This window comes from Zeus faber (assembly GCF_960531495.2).
Source record: "Zeus faber genome assembly, chromosome: 21".
NCBI classification, from domain to species: Eukaryota; Metazoa; Chordata; class Actinopteri; order Zeiformes; family Zeidae; genus Zeus; species Zeus faber.
The window spans coordinates 265,385-285,384 of NC_137208.1; the positions used below are offsets into that span (position 1 = coordinate 265,385).

Sequence of the window (20,000 nt, forward strand, 5' to 3'; positions counted from 1 at the left end):
TTCCTCTGCATTGAACCATCCTGGCTTGTCCTTCCTCCGGGGCCACAGCAGGAGCAGTGGGCAGCGTACGTGGACGCGCCCGGGGACCAGGTGATAAGTGTCCATCGCTGGTCACACCATGATGGGTGCATGTTTTTGAGGGGGGTCCTTACTGACGTGAGGTGGAGGAAACCCCATGTGAGCACGGGGAGAACATGCAAACTCCACCCAGAAAGGCTCCTGTTTGGGAGATAACCCACCGGAGCACGGTGCCAACAGCGCCCCAGGCGGGAATCGAACCCAGGACCTTCTTGCTGTGAGGCAGCAGTGCAATGCACTGCGCCACCGTGCCACCGTGTTCTGTTGTTTTCCTGATTGTCTTCATTTTCTGCACCTGTGAATGGGGGAATAGGTGGAGGAGGCATGAGGTGGAGTAGGTGATGAGGGATGAGGTGGAGTAGGGGATGAGGGATCGGGTGTAGGAGGGATGAGGTTGAGGAGGTGATGGAGGAATGAGGTTGAGGACGTTATGAGGGATGACGTGGAGGAGGTGATGAGGGATGAGGTGGAGGAGGTGGAAGAGGGATGCGGTGCAGGAGGGATGAGGCAGAGGAGCTGATGGAGGGATGAGGTGGAGGAGGGATGAGGTGGAGGAGTAAAGAGCTGGTGGAGGTGATGGACAGATGAGGTGGAGTTGGCGAGGATAGATGAGGTGGAGGGGGTAATGGGGGGATGAGTTGGAGGAGTTGATGAGGGATGAGGTGTAGGAGGTGGAGGAGGGATGGGTTGGAGGAGGTGATGAAGGGATCCGGTGCAGGAGGGATGAGGTAGAGGGATTGATGGAGGGATCAGGTTGAGGTGGTGATGGAGGGATGTGGTGGAGGGATTGATGGAGGGATCAGGTGGAGGTGGTGATCGAGGGATGAGGTAGAGGATGGATGATTTTGAAGAGGTGATGGAGGAATGAGGTGGAGGATGGATGAGGTGGAGGAGGTGATGGAGGGATGAGGTGGAGGAGGTGATGGAGGATGAGGTGGAGGAGTGTTGAGCTAGAGGGGGGGATGGAGGGATGAGGTGGAGGAGGTGATGAGGGATGAGGTGTAGGAGGGATGAGGTGGAGGAGGTGGAGGAAGGATGAGGTGGAGGAGGGATGAGGTGCAGGAGGGATGAGGTGGAGGAGGTGATGATGGGATTAGGTGGAGGAACGATGAGCTGGAGGATGGATGAGGTGGGGAAGGTATGAGGTGAGGAGGTAATGAAGGGATGCGGTGCAGGAGGAATGAGGCGGAGGAGCTTTTGGAGGGATGAGGTGAAGGAGGGATGAGGTTCTTTCCTTCTTCCCTTCCTTCCTTCCTGTGTCCTCAGTGTGTCCTCAGTGGGTCCTCAGTTGGTCCTCAGTGTGTCCTCAGTTGGTCCTCAGTGTGTCCTCAGTATGTCCCCAGTGGGTCCTCAGCTAGTCCTCAGTTGGTCCTCAGTGTTTCCTCAGTGTGTCCTCAGAGTGTCCTGGGTTGGTCCTCAGTTGGTCCTCAATGTGTCCTTAGTTGGTCCTAAGTGGGTCCTCAGTGTGTCCTTCGTTGGTCCTCAGTGGGTCCTCAGTGTGTTCGAAGTTGGTCCACAGTGGGTCCTCAGTGTGTCCTCAGTGGGTCCTCAGTTGGTCCTCAGTGTTTCCTCAGTTGGTCCTCAGTGTCTCCTCAGTGGGTCCTCAGTTGGTCCTCAGTTGGTCCTCAGCGTGTCCTCTGTGTGCCCTCAGTGTGTCCTCAGTACGTCCTCAGTGGGTCCTCAGTTGGTCCTCAGTGGGTCCTCAGTTAGTCCTCAGTGTTACCTCAGTGTTTCATCAGAGTGTCCTCAGAGGGTCCTCAGTGTGTCCTAGGTTGGTCCTCAGTTTGTCCTCAATGTGTTCTCGGTGGGTCCTCTGTGGGTCCTCAGTTGGTCCTCAGTTGGCCCTCAGTGTGTTCTCAGTTGGTCCTTAGTTGGTCCTCAGTGGGTCCTCAGTGGGTCCTCAGTTGGTCCTCAGTGGGTCCTCAGTTGGTCCTCAGTGGGTCCTCAGTGTGTCCTCAGTGGTTCTGACTTCAGGGTGTCATTCCTTCTCAGACCTGTTGGCGGTGCCCAAGCACCCGTACGCCGCCATGGAGAACTGGGGTCTGAGCGTCTTCGTGGAGCAGAAGATCCTCCTGGACCAGGACGAGGCCTCAGCCTCCTACAGGATGGAGCTGACCATGGTGGTGGTCCATGAGATCTGCCACCAGGTACCTGTCTGTACGCATGCTTGTCTGTCTGTCTCTGTGAGACAGACAGACTCTAAACACACAACATAACACAACTGAGCGTTCTGGGGAAAAAAAAAAAACTTTAAATATCTTAAAATAATATTGAGATGATATGAAATGATATTATTATATCATATATCATACATTCAAATATAATATTAATCTGTACTGTGCCCATCAGGGAGAAAGGGGAGGAGTGTCACTGAGGGCGGGCCGAAAATACAAACAAAGCGGGAAAAAAATGTCTACTACTATACCCCCATGTCCTTCAAATTAAACAGATCCGATTTATTCACTTGAGATTTAAAAATGGTTTATAGGATGAGATAGTACTAAAATAAAGTATTAATATATAGTACTAATATAATTAAATAGCACTTCAATAAAGTAATTATATTATAAATAGTGCTTAAATGCAGTGTTTATATGAATAAAGAGTGCTTAAATATAGTACTTATATTAATAAATAATACTTAAAAATGGTGCTTATAATAATAAATAGTACTTAAATAGCGTACTTATATGTTTTGATGGTACTTATATGAATAAAGAGTACTTAAATATAGTGCTTATATGTTTAGATGGTACTCATGTGAATAAATCGTACTTAAATATAGTACTTAAGTCAAGTCAATCACACTTTATTTATAGAGAGCATTTCATACCAGGGCAACACAATGCAATTACGAAGAAATACAAAAAAGAAAGAGGGGAGAACGTAGTTGTCAGCCGGTCATTACAAAAGAATGCGCCTGAAACAACAGCTATGACAAAAGCAACAACAAAAACAACAATAAAAGCGACTCCAACCACAGTGGCAACAACAACAACAGACGTCACAGGAACCAGAAGTGGCAGCCCTCACTAGACACTGAGCTTTCAACTGTGTGCACCATCTCATCTTAATCCAGTCACGGTGGATGGTTAAGTTTAGGTATAAGGTTAGCAGCAGCAATGACAACACCAGCAGCGACAATACCAGCAGAAACAGAAGACGGCAGCAGCAATAGTAGCAGCAACAGCAACAGGGCACAAGGGAAGACGTCACCTGAACCGGAAGTGGTAGCTCTCTCCGGAACCAGAAATCTCCTCATCCGTATTGGGTCAACGGTGTGTACCATCTCATCTCAACGAAGTAACGCACAGCAAAGACGTCACCGGAACCGGAATTGGTAGCCCTCACTGGAAACGGAAATTTCAACTGTGTGCACCATTCATCTTAATCCAGTCACGGTCCTTTTATTAGCGTCCCTAAGTTACGGGTCAAGTTTTCAATCAAACCTCGGGAGGGAGATCCTTTTGACTCTCTCTCTGAAAATACACCATTCTTATGATCCTCTAACTGTGATATCACAACAGAAACAACCACGGCAACAGAAATAGCAGCAGCAGTCACAGAAACAACAGCAACAACAGCAGCAACATCAACACTAACAGCAACAACAGCAAAACCAAACCAGGAGCAACAACAGCAACGCACACGCAAAGACCTCACCGGAACCGAAAGTGGTAGCTCTCACCGTAACCGGAAAAGTCACACACGTTAGAAATGTTAGAGATGAGATGAGTTGAGTTGAGGTACAAAGTTAGAGATATTGAAATTAGGGTTTAAGGTTAGAGATGGTTAAGTTTAGGTATAAGTTTAAGGATTGTTATGTTTAGATATAATGTTCGAGATGATTAGGTTAAGGAATAAGGTCAGAGATGGTTAAATTTAGGTATAAGGTTAGCAGCGGTAACGACAACACCAGTTAAGGTATAAGGTTAGCAGCGGCAACGACAACACCAGCAGCAATAACAACACGAGCGGCTGCTGTACCAGCAGCAACAATAGCAGCAGCAAAAACAGCAGCTACAGCAGCAGCAACAGTAGTAGCAACAGCGCACAAGCGAAGACATCACTGGAACTGGAAGTGGTAGCTCTCACAGAAACCAGAAATCTCATCTGTATTGAGTCAACAGTTCTCAACGCACAGCAAAGACGATACCGGAACCAGAACTGGCAGCCCTCACCAGACACTGAGATTTCAACTTTCTGCACCATCTCATCTTAATCCAGTCACGGTGGATGGTTAAGTTTAGGTATAAGGTTAGCAGCAGCAATGACAACACCAGCAGCGACAATACCAGCAGAAACAGTTGCAAAAATAGAAAACAGCAGCAGCAATAGTAGCAGAAACAGCAACAGCGCACAAGCGAAGCATCACCGGAACTGGAAGTGGTAGCGCTCCTGGAACCAGAAATCTCCTCATCTGTATTGAGTCACCATTGTGTACCATTTCAACAAAGTAAGGCACAGCAAACGGAAATTTCAACTGTGTGCACCATCATTGTAATCCACTCATGGTCCTTTAATTAGCGACCCTACGTTACCGGTCATGTTTTTCATTCAGACCTCAGGAGGGAGATCCTTTTGACTCTCTCTCTCCGAAAACACACCCCTCTTATGACCCTCTAACTGTGATATCACAACAGAAACAACAACAGCAGCAACAGAAATAGCAGCAGCTGCCACAAAGTACTACTTAGCAGTCAGGCTAACCCTAACCCTTACCCTAACCCTAACCCAGGCTCATTTTTTTCTATGATTTCCTTCTTAGTTTCAATGGGAGTCGTTGTCTTTTTCTTTTTCCCATTGTCCTTCTTCTTAGGACTCATCATGAAGGGTGAAAATAAACAAAATACACAACACAAACACAGTAAATATGAAGAAAATATCCATAAGCCACCAACTACGTGCACACACCATGTTGGTTGCCCGCTGACTGACTGCTGACCTGCTGCTGACTGACTGCTAACTGACTGCTGACTGGCCGCCGACTGGCCGCCGACTAACTGCTGACTGGCCGCCGACTGACTGCTGACTGACTGCTGATTGGCTGCTGACTGACTCCTGACTGACTGTTGACTGCTGACTGATTGCTGACTGACTGCTGACTGGCCGCCAACTGGCCGCTGACTAACTGCTGACTGGCCGCCGACTGACTGCTGACTGACTGCTGATTGGCTGCTGACTGACTGCGGACTGACTGTTGACTGCTGACTACTGACTGCCTGCTGACTGGCCGTCGACGGGCCAACTGCAAATTTCCAAGCTTGTATCTTGGAGCAGTCGGTCGCAAGTCGATGCAAATTTTTGCGACTATCGCAACTGGTATCTTGGATTAGTCCTAAGTAGATGCAGTCGTAAGTCGAGGTACCACTGTAATATGTTTAGATGGTACTCATGTGAACAAATAGTACTTAAATATAGTACTTATATGTTTAGATGGTACTCATGTGAATAAATTGTACTTAAATATAGTACTTATATGTTTAGATGGTACTTATGTGAATAAAGAGTACTGAAATATAGTAGTTATATGTTGAGATGGTACTTATGTGAATAAATAGTACTTAAATGTATTACGTATATGTTGAGATTGTACTTATGTGAATGAATAGTGCTTAAATATAGTACCTATATGTTTAGATGGTACTTATGTGAATGAAGAGTACTTAAATATAGTACTTATATGTTTAGATGGTACTTATGTGAATAAATAGTACTTAAATATAGTACTTATATGTTTAGTAGTAGTTATATGTTAAGATGGTACTTATGTGAATAAATAGTACTTAAATATAGTATTTATATGTTTAGTAGTAGGTATATGTTAAGATGGTACTTATGTGAATAAATAGTACTTAAATATAGTACTTATATGTTTAAATGGTACTTATGTGAATAAATAGTAGAAGAAACGATGGAATAATGGATGGAATGGGAAGAGATGAAGAGACAACTAGAATTAAAAAAGAATAACGAGCAGGAAAATGGATAAATGGAAAATTGAGAGAGACAGAAAGAGAGCAAGATGGAGAACAAGACAGAGGGGGGAGGGGGAGGACAGATGGGTGGAGGGATGGAAGGAGAGAAGGAGAGAAGCTGCTGTTTTTAACATCCTAGGTTCGATCCCCACAGTGGTTCGGCGACCTGGTCACGCCTGTGTGGTGGGAGGACGTCTGGCTGAAGGAAGGATTCGCTCACTACTTCGAATACGTTGGCACCGACTTCCTATTTCCCAAATGGAACATGGTAAGTTAGAGGAGGGAGGAGGAGGGAGGCATGAGGAGGGTGGGAGGGAGGTAGAGGGGAGGAGGTAGGTGGGAGGGGGGAGGTAGAGAGACAGGAGGAGGAAAAAATGAAGGAGGAGGGAGGAGGAGGGAGGAGGGAGGAGGAAGGAGGGAGGCAGGAGGAGGGTGGGAGGGAGGAGGGAGAGAGACGGGAGGAGGAAAAAAGGAAGGAGGAGGGAGGAGGGAGGAGGTAGGTGCAGGGCGTGGTCTAACATGGGGCCAGGCCTTGGATGCAGGTGCCGCCAAACACACTGGACAGACAGAGGAACCAGAGGAACCTCCTGGAGACCAGAGGAACCAGAGGAACCTCCTGGAGACCAGAGGAACCAGAGGAACCTTCTGGAGACCAGAGGAACGTCCTGGAAACCCGAGGAACCAGAGGAACCTTCTGGAGACCAGAGGAACGTCCTGGAGACCAGAGGAACCAGAGGAACCTCCTGGAGACCAGAGGAACCCGAGGAACCTTCTGGAGACCAGAGGAACCAGAGGAACCTTCTGGAGACCAGAGGAACGTCCTGGAGACCAGAGGAACCAGAGGAACCTTCTGGAGACCAGAGGAACCTCCTGGAAACCTGAGGAACCAGAGGAACCTTCTGGAGACCAGAGGAACCACAGGGACCTTCTGGAGAAGAGAGGAACCAGAGGAACCTTCTGGAGACCAGAGGAACCACAGGAACCTTCTGGAGACCAGAGGACCCAGAGGAACCTTCTGGAGACCAGAGGAATCTCCTGGAGACCAGAGGAACCAGCTGAAGCTCCTGGAGACCAGCGGAATGAGATGAAGCTCCTGGAAACCAGAGGAACCAGAGAAATATCCTGGAGACCAGAGGAACCTCCTGGAGACCATAGGAACCTCCTGGAGACCACAGGAACCAGAGGAACCAGAGGAACCTCCTGCAGACCAGAGGAACCAGAGGAACCCCACTGGAGACCAGAATAACCTCTTGGAGACCGGAGGAACCTCCTGGAGACCAGAGTAACCAGAGGCACCTTCTGGAGACCAGAGGAACCAGGGGAACCTCCTGGAGACCAGAGGAATCTCCTGGAGACCTGGGGAACCAGCTGAAGCTCCTGGAGACCAGAGGAACCAGATGAACCAGAGATACCTCCTGTAGACCAGAGGAAACAGATGAACAGAGGAACCTCCTGGAGACTAGAGGACCTTCGTGAAAATTGTTTTCTTTCTTTTCATCATGGTTACCCCCTGTTCCGCCTATCAGCGTGGACGTGGACTCGTCTGTGGCTCGATAATGCAGATCCTGCACACGCCCTCATGATATCGATCTGTTGCATTGTGGGAAATAATTGTTGGCGAACTGTTAGCTGTAACATACACACACACACACACACACACACACACACACACATACACACACACACACATGCGGTATGTGTGTGTGTGTATGTATGTGTGTGTGTGTGTGTGTGTGTGTGTCTTAAATGTCAGCAAACACTCTCCAGCTGGCCATATGGTCTCACACACACACACACACACACACACACACACACACACACACACACACACACATACCGCGTGTGTGTGTGTGTGCGTGTGTGTTACAGCGAACAGTTCGCCATGCTAATGCTGGGATGGTTGTGTTTAATGCCAGAGCCACATTACATGGTTTTCAAGGTGGATTTGGCAACGATTTGCCTATAGTGGTAGTCCAGGGTGGTCCAGGGTGGTTCAAGTCCAGGGTAGTCCAGGGTGGTTCAGTGTGGTCCAGGGTGGTCCAGGGTAGTAGGGGGTTAGTCCAGGGTAGTCCAGGGTGCTCCACTGTAGTCCAAGGTAGTCCAGAGTAGTCCAGGGTGGTACAGAGTAGTCCAAGGTGGTTCAGAATGGTTGAGGGTAGTCCAAGGTGGTCCAGGGTTGTAGAGGGTAGTCCAGGGTGGTCCAGGGTGGTCCAGGGTAGTAGAGGGTAGTCCAGGGTGGTCCAAGGTGGTCCAGGGTGGTAGAGGGTAGTCCAGGGTGGTCCAGGGTGTAGCAGGGTGGTCAAGGCTAATAGAGGGTAGTCCGGGGTGGTCCCTGGTGGTCCAGAGTGGTCCAGGATGGTAGAGGGTCCAGGATAGTATAGGGTGGTCCACGGTCTTCCAGGGGTTGTCCAGGGTGGCCCAGGGTGGTCCAGGGTAGAAGAAGGTGGTCCAGGGTAGTCCAGGGTGGTCCAAGGTGGTCCAGGGTGGTCCAGGATAGAACAGAGTGGTCCAGGGTGGTCCGGGATGATCCAGGGTAGTCTGGGGTCTGAGCCGGCCTGAACCAGTTGAAACTGGTCTTCCAGTGTGAACCATCCTAACCAGTCTGAAGCTGTATTCTAGTAAATCCAGGACTATATTCTGCAGTCCAGTACTGGTCCAGTACCGGTGGTTGGCTACCCTTTGCCTAGGTTTAAAATGTGTGTGTTGTTGCAGGAGAAGCAACGCTTCCTCACAGACGTTCTGCACGAGGTCATGCTATTGGATGGCTTAAGCTCCTCCCATCCCATCTCACAGGAAGTTGCTCAAGCCGCGGACATTGACCGTGTGTTCGACTGGATCGCCTACAAGAAGGTACAGACACACACACACACACACACACACACACACACACACACACACACACACACACACACACACACACACACACACACACACATAAACACATGGCAGCCTGCGAGCTAACATGCTAATGTGCTAACAGCAGCATTTCACTGGATCTTGTAGGGGGCAGCACTGATCAGGATGCTGGCTCATGTCATGGGACAAAACCTGTTCCAGAGAGGACTCAATGTAAGTACCTGCCTGTTTATCTGCCTCTCTGCCTGTCAGTCTGTCTCTCTCTTTGTGCCTCTCTGTCTGAATAAGATAAGATAAGATAAGATAAGATAAGATAAGATAAGATAAACCTTTATTAGTCCCACAACAGGGAATTTACATTGTTCCAGCAGCAAAAAGGGGACAGCAGAAAATAGAGAGCATATCAAGGTACTATAAACAATGTAAAATATATAGAAAACTTCAGAATAAAAAATCACCATAAATAGGAACCAGAATACTAAATGTATTGCACATATATTGACACATTGCACATCAGGGATTACACTTTTTTTTCTTTTTTTTCTTTTATATAAGAAATTGCACTTGGGTTTTTTCACAGTTGTGTGCATGTGTATGTGTATTCGTTATCCATCATGGATGACAGTTTAGCCATCATCCTCCTTTCTCCCACCAGCACCGGGTCCAGGGGGCCCCCCAGGACAGAACCGGCCTTCTTAAACAGTATATATATATTACATACATATATATATACATATATGTTACATATATGTTACATATATATATATATGTGTGTACGTATGTAATATATATACACTGTAACACTGTAGCACACTTAAACAGTGTAACACTGTAAAAAACAGTAACACTGAAACACACTGTAACACACTGTTTCACACTGTAACATACTGGAACATACTGTTACAAACTGGAACACACTGGAACAAACTGAAACACACACTAACACTGTAAAACACTGTAACACTGTAAAACACAGTAACACACTGTAACACTGTAAAACACCATAACACTGTTACACACTGTAAACACAATGTAATACACTGTAACACTGTAGCACACTGTAAAACACTACAAGATTCAAGATTCAAGATTCAAGATTTTTTTTTTATTTGTCACATACACATACATACTTCCATACATATATGCAGTGAAATGTAATGCAACGCACCCGGTGATAGCACACAATAAGTCCTAGGAAAAAGTACAAAAATAAAATAAAAATAAAAAGTAGAAAATTCCTTTCTAATAGACCGACTAACTGACTCCTAAAACGTAATACAGTAAGTGGAATACTTATAGAATAAGATAAAAAATATATAGAATAAAATACAATAAAAAATAAATTGAAATAAAATGGAATAGGTTGAAGGAATATGCCTATGTATATACAGATATGTGCATTTAAAGTGGCACGTGAATTAAAGTGGCATGTGAATGTGAATAGTGTGAGGTAGTGTTTGGGATAATACAGCACAGTATACAACAGTACGGCGCAGCAATACGGCATCACGAACAACCCTGAAGAGTGATACAGTATGCGGTACAGTATGCTACATACAGTACAGTAGGTAGTGGAGCCTAGTGCATGGCTCAGTTAGGACCCCTGGTGAGGTCAGCGTTGACAGTTCTGATGGCTTGAGGGAAGAAACTCCGTCTCAGTCTCTCTGTTCTCGCTGCGTGACTGCGGAGGCGCTTGCCTGACCGCAGCAGCTGAAACAGTCCGTTGTTGGGGTGATGAGGATCCTTCATGATCCTACGGGCTCTGCTACTACACCTCCTGGTGTATAACTCCTGCAAGGGGGGGAGGGTAGTTCCAGTGGTACGTTCAGCTGAACGCACCACCCTCTGCAGGGCCCGCCTGTCCTGGGCAGTACAGTTCCCAAACCAGGCAGTGATGTTGCCTGTCAGGATGCTCTCCACTGCTCCAGAGTAGAAGGACTTGAGGATCCTCACCGAGACCCGGAATTTCCTCAGCTGCCTGAGGTGGTAGAGACGCTGCCTCGCCTTTCTCACCAGAGTGTCTGTGTGAACAGTCCATGTTAAGTCCTCTGTGATGTGGACTCCCAGATATCTGAAGCTGCTCACCCTATCGACAGAAGTCCCATTAATCCACAAGGGCGCGTGCGTCCTCGATTGTGATCCACGCCTAAAGTCCACAATCAGCTCCTTGGTTTTGCTGACGTTCAGGTGGAGGCTGTTGTCCTGGCACCAGAGTGACAGGTCAGCCACCTCCTCGCGGTAGGCCTTCTCATCGCAGTCGGTGATCAGGCCCACGACCACGGTGTCGTCAGCAAACTTGATGATGGTGTTGGAGCTGGACCTGGCCACACAGTCATGTGTGTACAGGGAGTACAGTAGGGGGCTGAGGACGCAGCCCTGGGGGGATCCTGTATTCAGGGTGAGGGAGCTTGACATGTACTTCCCCACCTTGACCACCTGGGGGCGGCCTGTGAGGAAGTCCAGGATCCAGGTGCACAGCGGAGCATTCAATCCTAGCTCCATCAGCTTGACAGCCAGTCTGGTGGGAACTATGGTGTTGAAAGCTGAACTATAATCAATGAACAGCATTCTCACATAGGCCCCCTTCTGGCCATCCAGGTGCGTGAGCGTGGTGTGCAGTACCTGGGAGACCGCGTCATCCGTGGATCTGTTCTGCCGGTACGCGAACTGCAACGGGTCCAAGGTGCGGGGGAGGGAGGCGCAGATGTAATCCTTAATCAGCGTCTCGAAACACTTCATGACCACCGAGGTGAGGGCCACCGGACGGTAGTCATTCAGGCAGGTTGGAGAGGCGATCTTCGGGACAGGAACGACGGTGGACCTCTTGAAGCAGGATGGGACCACTGATTCAGCCAGGGAGATGTTGAATATTGTGGTGAACACCGGAGCTAGCTGGTTAGCACAGGTCTTCAGTACTCGCCCAGATATGCCATCTGGGCCCGCAGCTTTCCTGGTGTTCACCCGCATCAGAGCCCTCCTGACCTCGTGCACGGACACTGAGAGTGCGCGCTCGTCCCCAGCGGTGTAACTCCAATTAGCCGGCGAGCTCGCGGTGTTGCTGCCAGACTCGAACCGCGCATAAAAGGAGTTCAGTTGGTTGGCCAGGGAGGCGTCCACACTCGTGGCTGGGGAGGAGCTGCTCTTGTAGTTAGTTATTGTTCGCAGCCCCTCCCACAAGCGTCTTGTGTCCCCCCGCTCCATCTGCAGCTCCACGGTGTCTCTGTACGTCCGTTTGGCGTCCCTCACCGCCCTCCGCAGATTGTACGACGCCGCTTTGTAGTTGTCCATGTTACCAGATACAAGTCCGTCGTTGTAAGCGGCCGTGCGCGCATTCAGAGCGCAGCGGATGGATTTATCAACCCATGGTTTCTGGTTTGGAAATATCCGAACTTTCACCGTGGGAACGATTTCATCCGCGAGCGTAGCCACAAAACTCACTACAACCTCCGTAAACTCGCTGACGTCACTTGAACTCGCTTGGAACATGTCCCAGTCTACGTCAGTCAGAGCGTCCTGAAGCGCAGCCTCTGATTGGTCCGTCCACCGCTTCACTTCCCTCGTCATCACCAGATCCCGCGCGATCAGAGGCCTGTAAACAGGAAGCAGTGAGATCGCGGCGTGATCTGATTTCCCGAAAGCAGGAAGCGACACGGGCTTGTATCCGTTCTTGTAAGGAGTGTAACAATGGTGCAGAGTTCTGTCTCCCCTGGTGGCACACGTCATGTGTTGGTGGAAATTCGGCAGAACTTTTTTAAGGTTGGCCCTGTTAAAGTCCCCAGTCACCACCACAGCCGCGTCGGGATGTCTGTTCTGAAATCCGCACAACACATCGTGCAGAACCGACAGAGCTGCGTCGGTGTCCGCTTGTGGTGGGATATAAACGGCTGTAATGATGACCGTGCTGAATTCCCGGGGGAGATAAAATGGACGGCATAGTATGGTCAGCTGTTGCAGGTTCGGCGAGCAGGAGTGGGAGAGGAATTTGGTGTTGTTGGCGTTACACCAGCGGTTGTTTACCATTAGGCAGACGCCTCCACCTTTGGATTTCCCCGACTCTCCCGTTCTGTCGCCGCGGAACACGGAGAAGGCCTCGGCTGGACGTATGGCTTCATCCGGCACCAGTGGGGTCAGCCATGTTTCCGTCAGGCAGAGGACGCAACAGTTCCTCGTGTCTCGCTGGAATTGAATCCTCGCTCGAAGTTCATCCATCTTGTTCTCCAGGGACTGGACGTTAGCAAGAAGGATGCTTGGCAGAGGTGGACGGTAAGGTTGCGTCCTCATTCTGACCCGAATGCCGCCTCGTTTACCTCGGTGCTTCCTCCGTGGGCCGGCTCGTGGAACAGCGACTCCATTTTTGTTGTTGTTGCGAGTGTTCCCGCGTAGGATTTCCGCCGGCCACTCTGCTCCCACGGATAAAAAGTCCCAAAGTTGTTCGTTTAGGGAATTTTTTATATCCATGAGTGCATCGCGGCCGTATGAGTTAATTGTTGATGTTTTTCTGGCGAACATTGTGATAGAAAAAGGAAAAAAATACTAAAGAGTAAGAAAGTAACCGGAGCGCCGGCGCAGGCAATCGCTAGGGGCGGCGCCACTATCGCCACTGACGCCACACACTGTTACACACTGTTACACCATAACATACTGTAACACTGTAACACACAGTGCCACACTGTAACACTGCGACTGTCTGTTACACACTGTAACACTGTTACACACTGTAAACACACTGTAACACACTAAAACACACTGTGACACACCTTTACACACAGTTACACTGTAACACACAGTGACACACTGTAACAATGCGACTGTCTGTTACACACGGTAACACTGTTACACACTGTAAACACACTGTAACACACTTAAACACACTGTATCACACTGTAACATACTGTAACACACTGTTACACATTCTAAACACAATGTAGCAGCAGTTTATTGCAGGGTTACAGTGTTACAGTGTTACCGTGTGTTACAGTGTGTAACAGTGTCTTTACAGTGTGTTACAGTGTTACAGTTACAGTGTTACAGTGTGTTTACAGTGTGTTTCAGTGTTGCTGTGTGTTACAGTATGTTACAGTGTTTTACATTGTTATAGCATGTTACAGTGTGTTTACAGTGTCTAACAGTGTCTTAAAGTGGATTACTGTGTGTTACAGTGTGTAACAGTGTTATACACCTGCAGTGTGTTACAGTGTTACAGTATTTTGCAGTTTTACAGTGTGTTACAATGTGTCACAGTGTTACCATGTGTTACAGTTTATTGCAGGGTTACAGTGTGTTACAGTGTTAACGTGTATTACAGTATGTTACAGTGTGTGGCAGTGTGTAACAGTGTCTTCACAGTGTGTTACAGTGCTGCAGTCTGTTACAGTGTTTACAGTATGTAACAGTGTGTTACAGTCTTACAGTGTTACAGTGTGTTACAGTGTGTTTACAGTATGTAACAGTGTGTAACAGTGTGTTACAGTGCATTTTCAGTGTGTTACAGCTGTAATGTGCCACATTGTGTTTACAATGTGTACAGTGTGTTACAGTGTAAATGCACTGTAACACTGTAACACACTGAAACACGTAAACACACTTTAACACACTGTAAATGTACTGTAAAATGCCGCAGCACTGTAACACACTGTACACACTGTAACACATTTTACGTTAGTCCTTTTTCCATGTAGGCAGTGGTGACTTTGATTCCATCGCCAAAGTGTTTTTCCAATAACCTCTTAGCCTCACTGTAAAGGTAGTAAAGCCCATCCTGATTACTTGTGGTCCTATCCTTTATGCCATGCTAAAATGCACACATAAACGGTCTGAAATTCAGGGGGTTATCCTCAAATGTGGGTCTCTCTCTAGCAGGGAGTGAGGCCTGCTTTTGCTGTAAACATTAGTATGTCTGCAGTGTTGTTCTGTCTGTACATGACAGCTTGGAGGTCATCATGAGTGATATGGCTTTGATCGGATGTTACCTGTGTTGGATGATTAGATTGACATGTCACTAGTGGGTCAATGGGCTTTGATGGTTTTGGTTGTTGGTTTAAAACCCTTTCAAGTGGAACTGCACTTAATTTTCTGTTGTATGGAGGGTGACTAATCCTCCTTTCAGTTTTTGAAGAGGGCAAACTTCTATGATGTGTTCCATGGTTTGCTCCTCTCCACAAGCACACAGTGGAGTGGGGCTACTGCCCCATTTGTGAAGGCTGGCCAAGCAGGGGCCATGTCCAGTCCTGAAGCGATTGAGCGTAGACCATTGTCTCCTTGGGAGGTTGGTGCCAGGGACCTGTTGATTGGGGTCTGATACCAGATGTTTGTTTGGGACCTCTTTGGACTCCCATTCTGTTTTCCAAGCCAATTGGATGGTGAAGTCAGCTGGTGGGATGTTCTTCCAAATTGGTCGTCTAGATGGAAGTCGAGCAGTGGGTGGGTTGTAGATGTCTGCATGGATTGGTAGATGGGGAGAGTCTTTGACCTTTGATAGGACAGGGAGCCAGGGGAGTGGTGTTGAGCGGATAGTCCCGGTTATGGTTCTCATGGTTGTGTTGAGCTGGGTGTCCACATGGTGTGTGTGGGGTGACCTGGACCAGACAGGGGCGCAATATTCAGCTGCAGAGTATGCGAGAGCCAGTGCTGAGGTGCGCAGTGTGGAGGCTGCTGCCGCCCATTTTGCACCAGCGAGCTTGCAGAACAGGTTGTTCCTTGACTTAACCTTAGCTGCCATCCCTTTAAGGTGTTCCTTGAAGGAGAGGGTCCTGTCAAGGGTCACTCCCAGGTAGGTTGGATTAAAGGCATGCTTCAGCTTGAGTCCGCCCAGATAGATGTTTAGTTCTCTGGCAGATTTTGCGTTGTGGAGGTGGAATACACTGGAAACAGTTTTTGCTGGACTTGGTTTTAGGCGCCAGGTTCTGCAGAACTGGTCCAGTTTGGCAAGGTCATCAGTGAGCACCCGTTCCAGTTCATCAAAGTCTGGTGCTTGAAATGCCAGACCGACGTCATCTGCATAGATGAATTTGCGAGATTTGGTGGAAAGTAGGTCATTTGTGTAGAGGTTGAACAGAGTTGGAGCTAGAACTGAGCCTTGTGGGAGTCCGTTTGTCTGTCTACTCCATGCGCTCGTGTTCTGCCCAAGGTGAACTCTGAACCTCCCGTTTGTCAGTAGAGTTTGTATTATTGCCGTTGCCCAGGAAGGGAGCGCCTTTGTGAGTTTGAGTAGGAGGCCTTTGTGCCAGACTGTATCATAGGTGGCTGTGAGGTCGAGGAACACAGTCCCTGTCTTCAGTCTGCTCTCGAAGCCATTTTCGATGAAGGTGGTTAAGGCCAGTACATTTACATTTACATTTAGTCATTTAGCAGACGCTTTTATCCACAGCGACTTACAAGGGAGGATAACAACAGTACTTGTTCTCCTGTGCTGCGCTCCTTGCGGAAACCTGCCTGATCCACGCAAAGAATTTCCTCTACTCCTGGAGAGATACGTTGTAGTATTAGGTGTTCCAGGATTTTGTAGGGAACACTGAGTAGGGAGATTGGGCGGTAGCTGGCAGGTAGTTTGTGGTCTTTGCCAGGTTTTAAGATGGCAATAACTTTTTCTGTCCACCATTACTTTGGGATCAAGTTCGTATTTATGATCTTGGTATAGAATTGTGTCAGCCAGGTTTGGGCTCGGGGGCCAAGGTGTTTCATGAACTCTGGAAAGATGTTGTCATATCCTGCTGCCTTTCCACATTTCAGGCCCTGCAGGACTTTCTCCAGTTCAGCAACCTCAAAAGGTTCAGGGTTTCTATGGTCTCTGAGCGCTTTCTTTAGCTCAGTTGTAACTGCTCTTCTGGTGGGTTTGTCTTGGGTTGCTTTTGCAATAGTCACTAGGTGGGATGCAACTTGGTTGGGTGTGACAGATGCTTGGTTTTGGCTGGGGGGTTTCTGTGCAGCTCCTAGACGGCGGATGAGGCTCCAACATTTCCTGCTCGAGTGTGTGAAGTTCAGGTCAGCTACTGTCTCTTCCCATTTCCTTCGCCGAGCTGTATTTAGCAATTCAATGAGATGGTCTGCTATCTCAGGGTCCCCTGATGTTTTGTAGGCAGTGGCGATAGTGGCGCCGCCCCTGGCGGTCGCCTGCGCCGGCGCTCCGGTTACTTTCTTACTCTTTAGTATTTTTTTTCCTTTTTTTATCACAATGTTCGCCAGAAAAACATCAACAATTAACTCATACGGCCGCGATGCACTCATGGATATAAAAATTTCCCTAAACGAACAACTTTGGGACTTTTTATCCGTGGGAGCAGAGTGGCCGGCGGAAATCCTACGCGGGAACACTCGCAACAACAACAAAAATGGAGTCGCTGTTCCACGAGCCGGCCCACGGAGGAAGCACCGAGGTAAACGAGGCGGCATTCGGGTCAGAATGAGGACGCAACCTTACCGTCCACCTCTGCCAAGCATCCTTCTTGCTAACGTCCAGTCCCTGGAGAACAAGATGGATGAACTTCGAGCGAGGATTCAATTCCAGCGTGACACGAGGAACTGTTGCGTCCTCTGCCTGACGGAAACATGGCTGACCCCACTGGTGCCGGATGAAGCCATACGTCCAGCCGAGGCCTTCTCCGTGTTCCGCGGCGACAGAACGGGAGAGTCGGGGAAATCCAAAGGTGGAGGCGTCTGCCTAATGGTAAACAACCGCTGGTGTAACACCAACAACACCAAATTCCTCTCCCACTCCTGCTCGCCGAACCTGGAACAGCTGACCATACTATGCCGTCCATTTTATCTCCCCCGGGAATTCAGCACGGTCATCATTACAGACGTTTATATCCCACCGCAAGCGGACACCGACGCAGCTCTGTCGGTTCTGTACGATGTGTTGTGCGGATTTCAGAACAGACATCCCGACGCGGCTGTGGTGGTGACTGGGGACTTTAACAGGGCCAACCTGAAAAAAGTTCTGCCGAATTTCCACCAACACATCACGTGTGCCACCAGGGGAGACAGAACTCTGGACCATTGTTACACTCCTTACAAGAACGGATACAAGCCCGTGTCGCTTCCTGCTTTCGGGAAATCAGATCACGCCGCGATCTCGCTGCTTCCTGTTTACAGGCCTCTGATCGCGCGGGATCTGGTGATGACGAGGGAAGTGAAGCGGTGGACGGACCAATCAGAGGCTGCGCTTCAGGACGCTCTGACTGACGTAGACTGGGACGTGTTCCAAGCGAGTTCAAGTGACGTCAGCGAGTTTACGGAGGTTGTAGTGAGTTTTGTGGCTACGCTCGCGGATGAAATCGTTCCCACGGTGAAAGTTCGGATATTTCCAAACCAGAAACCATGGGTTGATAAATCCATCCGCTGCGCTCTGAATGCGCGCACGGCCGCTTACAACGACGGACTTGTATCTGGCAACATGGACAATTACAAAGCGGCGTCGCACAATCTGCGGAGGGCGGTGAGGGACGCTAAACGGACGTACAGAGACACCGTGGAGCTGCAGATGGAGCGGGGGGACACAACGCTTGTGGGAGGGGCTGCGAACAATAACAAACTACAAGAGCAGCTCCTCCCCAGCCACGAGTGCGGACGCCTCCCTTGCCAACCAACTGAACTCCTTTTATGCGCGGTTCGAGTCTGGCAGCAGCACCGCTAGCTCGCCGGCTAATTGGAGCTACACCGCTGGGGACGAGCGCGCACTCTCAGTGTCACTGCACGAGGTCAGGAGGGCTTTGATGCGGGTGAACACCAGGAAAGCTGCGGGCCCAGATGGCATATCTGGGCGAGTACTGAAGACCTGTGCTAACCAGCTAGCTCCGGTGTTCACCACAATATTCAACATCTCCCTGGCTGAATCAGTGGTCCCTTCCTGTTTCAAGAGGTCCACCGTCGTTCCTGTCCCGAAGATCGCCTCTCCAACCTGCCTGAATGACTACCGTCCGGTGGCCCTCACCTCGGTGGTCATGAAGTGTTTCGAGAGGCTGATTAAGGATTACATCTGCGCCTCCCTCCCCCGCACCTTGGACCCGTTGCAGTTCGCGTACCGGCAGAACAGATCCACGGATGACGCGGTCTCCCAGGTACTGCACACCACGCTCACGCACCTGGATGGCCAGAAGGGGGCCTATGTGAGAATGCTGTTCATTGATTATAGTTCAGCTTTCAACACCATAGTTCCCACCAGACTGGCTGTCAAGTTGTTGGAGCTAGGATTGAATGCTCCGCTGTGCACCTGGATCCTGGACATCCTCACAGGCCGCCCCCAGGTGGTCAAGGTGGGGAAGTACATGTCAAGCTCCCTCACCCTGAATACAGGATCCCCCCAGGGCTGCGTCCTCAGCCCCCTACTGTACTCCCTGTACACACATGACTGTGTGGCCAGGTCCAGCTCCAACACCATCATCAAATTTGCTGACGACACCGTGGTCTTGGGCCTGATCACCGACTGCGATGAGAAGGCCTACCGCGAGGAGGTGGCTGACCTGTCACTCTGGTGCCAGGACAACAGCCTCCACCTGAACGTCAGCAAAACCAAGGAGCTGATTGTGGACTTTAGGCGTGGATCACAATCGAGGACGCACGCGCCCTTGTGGATTAATGGGACTTCTGTCGATAGGGTGAGCAGCTTCAGATATCTGGGAGTCCACATCACAGAGGACTTAACATGGACTGTTCACACAGACACTCTGGTGAGAAAGGCGAGGCAGCGTCTCTACCACCTCAGGCAGCTGAGGAAATTCCGGGTCTCGGTGAGGATCCTCAAGTCCTTCTACTCTGGAGCAGTGGAGAGCATCCTGACAGGCAACATCACTGCCTGGTTTGGGAACTGTACTGCCCAGGACAGGCGGGCCCTGCAGAGGGTGGTGCGTTCAGCTGAACGTACCACTGGAACTACCATCCCCCCCTTGCAGGAGTTATACACCAGGAGGTGTAGTAGCAGAGCCCGTAGGATCATGAAGGATCCTCATCACCCCAAAAACGGACTGTTTCAGCTGCTGCGGTCAGGCAAGCGCCTCCGCAGTCACGCAGCGAGAACAGAGAGACTGAGACGGAGTTTCTTCCCTCAAGCCATCAGAACTGTCAACGCTGACCTCACCAGGGGTCCTAACTGAG

General features: G+C 49.4%; 1 protein-coding gene across 1 annotated transcript in view; it reads left to right on the top strand.

The window, feature by feature from the left end:
* The window catches only part of LOC307246363 (thyrotropin-releasing hormone-degrading ectoenzyme-like), a gene marked incomplete at its 3' end in the record, with an annotated part of 90,115 nt that overhangs the window by 23,717 nt on the left and 46,398 nt on the right, over window positions 1–20,000 (top strand). The window contains exons 5-8 of the mRNA XM_080022282.1: window positions 2,071–2,225; window positions 6,211–6,324; window positions 8,769–8,906; window positions 9,060–9,125. Of these exons, the coding sequence (XP_079878408.1) occupies window positions 2,071–2,225; window positions 6,211–6,324; window positions 8,769–8,906; window positions 9,060–9,125 (473 nt within the window). The remainder of the gene's footprint in view (window positions 1–2,070; window positions 2,226–6,210; window positions 6,325–8,768; window positions 8,907–9,059; window positions 9,126–20,000) is intronic.